Raw genomic sequence first — 2,628 nt, forward strand, 5'->3', positions numbered from 1 at the left:
AAATGCTTGAAAATATATGTATGCTGGCTTGGTATTGAGGACTCACGCCATGAAGTGTCAAACCAGGATTTCCTGCCGGATTTCTGGGGATCCCCCCTGAGCTGGGAGGGAGCTCCTCCCATGGAGAACTCGGGATGTAATTTTAGAAGGAAGCAGATCTCTAAAGATGAAATCAAACAGAAAAAAAAAAATGCAGGGCTCTCTCCAGCGCTGGCTCGGGCCACAGCACTGCAAAGTTAGCTGGAGCTGAGAGATTTCCTGGGAGTGCAACTCTCCTCCGCGTGGTCTCAGCGCCCGGGTCTGGGACAAGCACCTTCCCTCCACCCCGCACCCAGTTCCTCGACGCAGATATTTAAGACAGAAACCCAAGTCTTACTTTCAAAGCACACACTTAGTCTCAACTAGGGAATCAACAGAAGCAGAAGCGATTTTTTTCCCCCTTCTTGACATCTGGCTTGCGATTGGCTGGAAGGGGGTCAGCTGACTTTGTCATTTTGTCTGTCCTGGATTGGAGCCGTCCCTATAACCATCTAGTTCCGAGTACAAACTGGAGACAGAAATAAATATTAAAGAAATCATAGCCCGACCAGGTAAAGGCACAGGGATGAATTCCTACTTCACTAACCCTTCCTTATCCTGCCACCTCGCCGGGGGCCAGGACGTCCTCCCCAACGTCGCCCTCAATTCCACCGCCTATGATCCAGTGAGGCACTTCTCGACCTATGGAGCGGCCGTTGCCCAGAACCGGATCTACTCGACTCCCTTTTACTCGCCACAGGAGAATGTCGTGTTCAGCTCCAGCCGGGGGCCGTATGACTATGGATCTAATTCCTTTTACCAGGAGAAAGACATGCTCTCAAACTGCAGGCAAAGCACCCTAGGACCTAACACACAGACCTCAATCGCTCAGGATTTTAGTTCTGAGCAGGGCAGGACTGCGCCCCAGGACCAGAAAGCCAGTATCCAGATTTACCCCTGGATGCAGCGAATGAATTCGCACAGTGGTGAGTTTTACAGCTCCGAGATATAAATTAAATAAACTGAACTGGCTTTATGACCGGCTTCCCTAGAAGAACGGGCGGAGAGAGTTTTTTATGGCCCCATAAAAACAATCACGCTCGTCTCCTCGCCGACGCCGAGACAGGGCCCCTCTCCTGCCCCCTCTGCTCGCCTCCCACTCGCAGGGGCCTGGCCCCGCGCCCCCGGCGCGCTGGAGGGCCGGGGGCGAGCGGAGGGGGCAGGAACAGGGCAGGGGCCCAGGGCGGGAGGGGAGGGGAGCCCCCCAAAGTCAAGTCAGGCTGGGGGAAGGGCGGGGGCGAGGGGGGCCGAGGCTGGGGAGAACTTTCCCAGGAGCCCGGGTGCTGGGGGAGCCCAGTGCCAGGGCAGTGGGGTCTTCCACCCCGGGGCGGGATTTTTTTGTTCTCCAGGCTGCAGCACTTGGACCTGCAGCTCTCTGCCCAGTGCTGGCTCTCGGCCCCCACACCCTGGGGACGCGCAGCAGTCAGGGGGGCGCAGGGGGGCTGGGTGAAGTTGGGATCCAGGCTGGACCCCGGTGGGGGTGGGGCGGGCCGGCCCGGCGCGCCGCGGCCGCCGCCGGCCGGTGGGGGGGCGAGGGCCGCGCGGGGCGCAGGGGTGCGGGGCAGGGCGCCCGGCTGACGGTCTTGCGTGTGTCTTGTGCCCGGGTCTCCAGGGGTCGGCTACGGAGCGGACCGGAGGCGCGGCCGCCAGATCTACTCGCGCTACCAGACGCTGGAACTGGAGAAGGAATTCCACTTCAACCGCTACCTAACGCGGCGCCGGCGCATCGAGATCGCCAACGCGCTCTGCCTGACCGAGCGGCAGATCAAGATCTGGTTCCAGAACCGCCGCATGAAGTGGAAAAAGGAGTCCAACCTCACGTCCACGCTCTCGGGGGGCGGCGGCGGGGCCGCGGCCGACAGCCTGGGCGGCAAAGAGGAGAAGCGGGAAGAGACAGAAGAGGAGAAGCAGAAGGAGTGACCGGGCCGGCCCGCCGCCCCTCGCGCCTGCTGCGGGCTCCCTCCCAGTCTCACACTCAGTATTCGTCACTGGCACAACTGATGCGTCTCGACTCCCCAGAACCCAAACTGGGGAGGCCGATCCGGACCTAAAGTCGACTCTGGACCCCTCCCTCCGCACAAACTCTCACTGCGCGCCTCCTCCTCCTCCTCCTCCAAGCCCCCTCGCTAGCTCCTTCTCGGCTTGTCCGCAGGCCCTTCCCCTGCCCAGGCCTGGGGGGGCTGGGTCCCTGGACCTCGCTTTAGCTCCCACAGATCTCCCCCCGCGGGAGGACTTGGCCTCGCCCCCCCTCGGCGCCCCCCACCCCCCGCCCCCGCGCAGAAAGCGGCCCCGGGGGTCCCGGGCCTGAGCTCCGGGGCCTCAGGGCCCGGCCTGGCAGCTGGGGCGGGAGGGAGGCCCGAGAAGGGCGCGTGGGCCCCCCCAGACCCCCTTCCAGGGCCTCCCCGCAGTCCCTCCGCCCCACCGCCCCAGCAAATGCCCAGCCCGGGCAAATTGTATTTAAGAAGCCTGGGGGTCATTATGGCATATTACAAACTGTGACCGTCTCTGTGTGAATATTTTTAGCTGTATTTGTGGTCTCTGTATTTATAT

General features: G+C 61.7%; 1 protein-coding gene across 1 annotated transcript; it reads left to right on the top strand.

The window, feature by feature from the left end:
* Nucleotides 1–604: 604 nt before the first annotated feature.
* On the top strand, nt 605–1,998 carry HOXC6 (homeobox C6). Its single transcript, XM_056120208.1, has 2 exons — nt 605–1,004; nt 1,691–1,998. The coding sequence occupies exons 1-2, from the start codon at nt 605–607 to the stop codon at nt 1,996–1,998; spliced, it is 708 nt and encodes a 235-aa protein (XP_055976183.1).
* The last annotated feature ends 630 nt before the right edge of the window (nt 1,999–2,628 follow it).

This window comes from Sorex fumeus, unplaced genomic scaffold (genome assembly GCF_029834395.1).
Source record: "Sorex fumeus unplaced genomic scaffold, SorFum_2.1 ptg000042l, whole genome shotgun sequence".
Lineage (NCBI taxonomy): Eukaryota > Metazoa > Chordata > Mammalia > Eulipotyphla > Soricidae > Sorex > Sorex fumeus.

What these genes read in the sequence shown, in the direction of transcription:
- HOXC6 (XM_056120208.1), top strand. Translation starts at nt 605, where the DNA reads ATGAATTCCTACTTCACTAACCCTTCCTTATCCTGCCACCTCGCCGGG. An exon ending in GCGAATGAATTCGCACAGTG is followed by an intron (nt 1,005 to 1,690) that starts GTGAGTTTTACA and finishes CCGGGTCTCCAG; the next exon opens with GGGTCGGCTACGGAGCGGAC.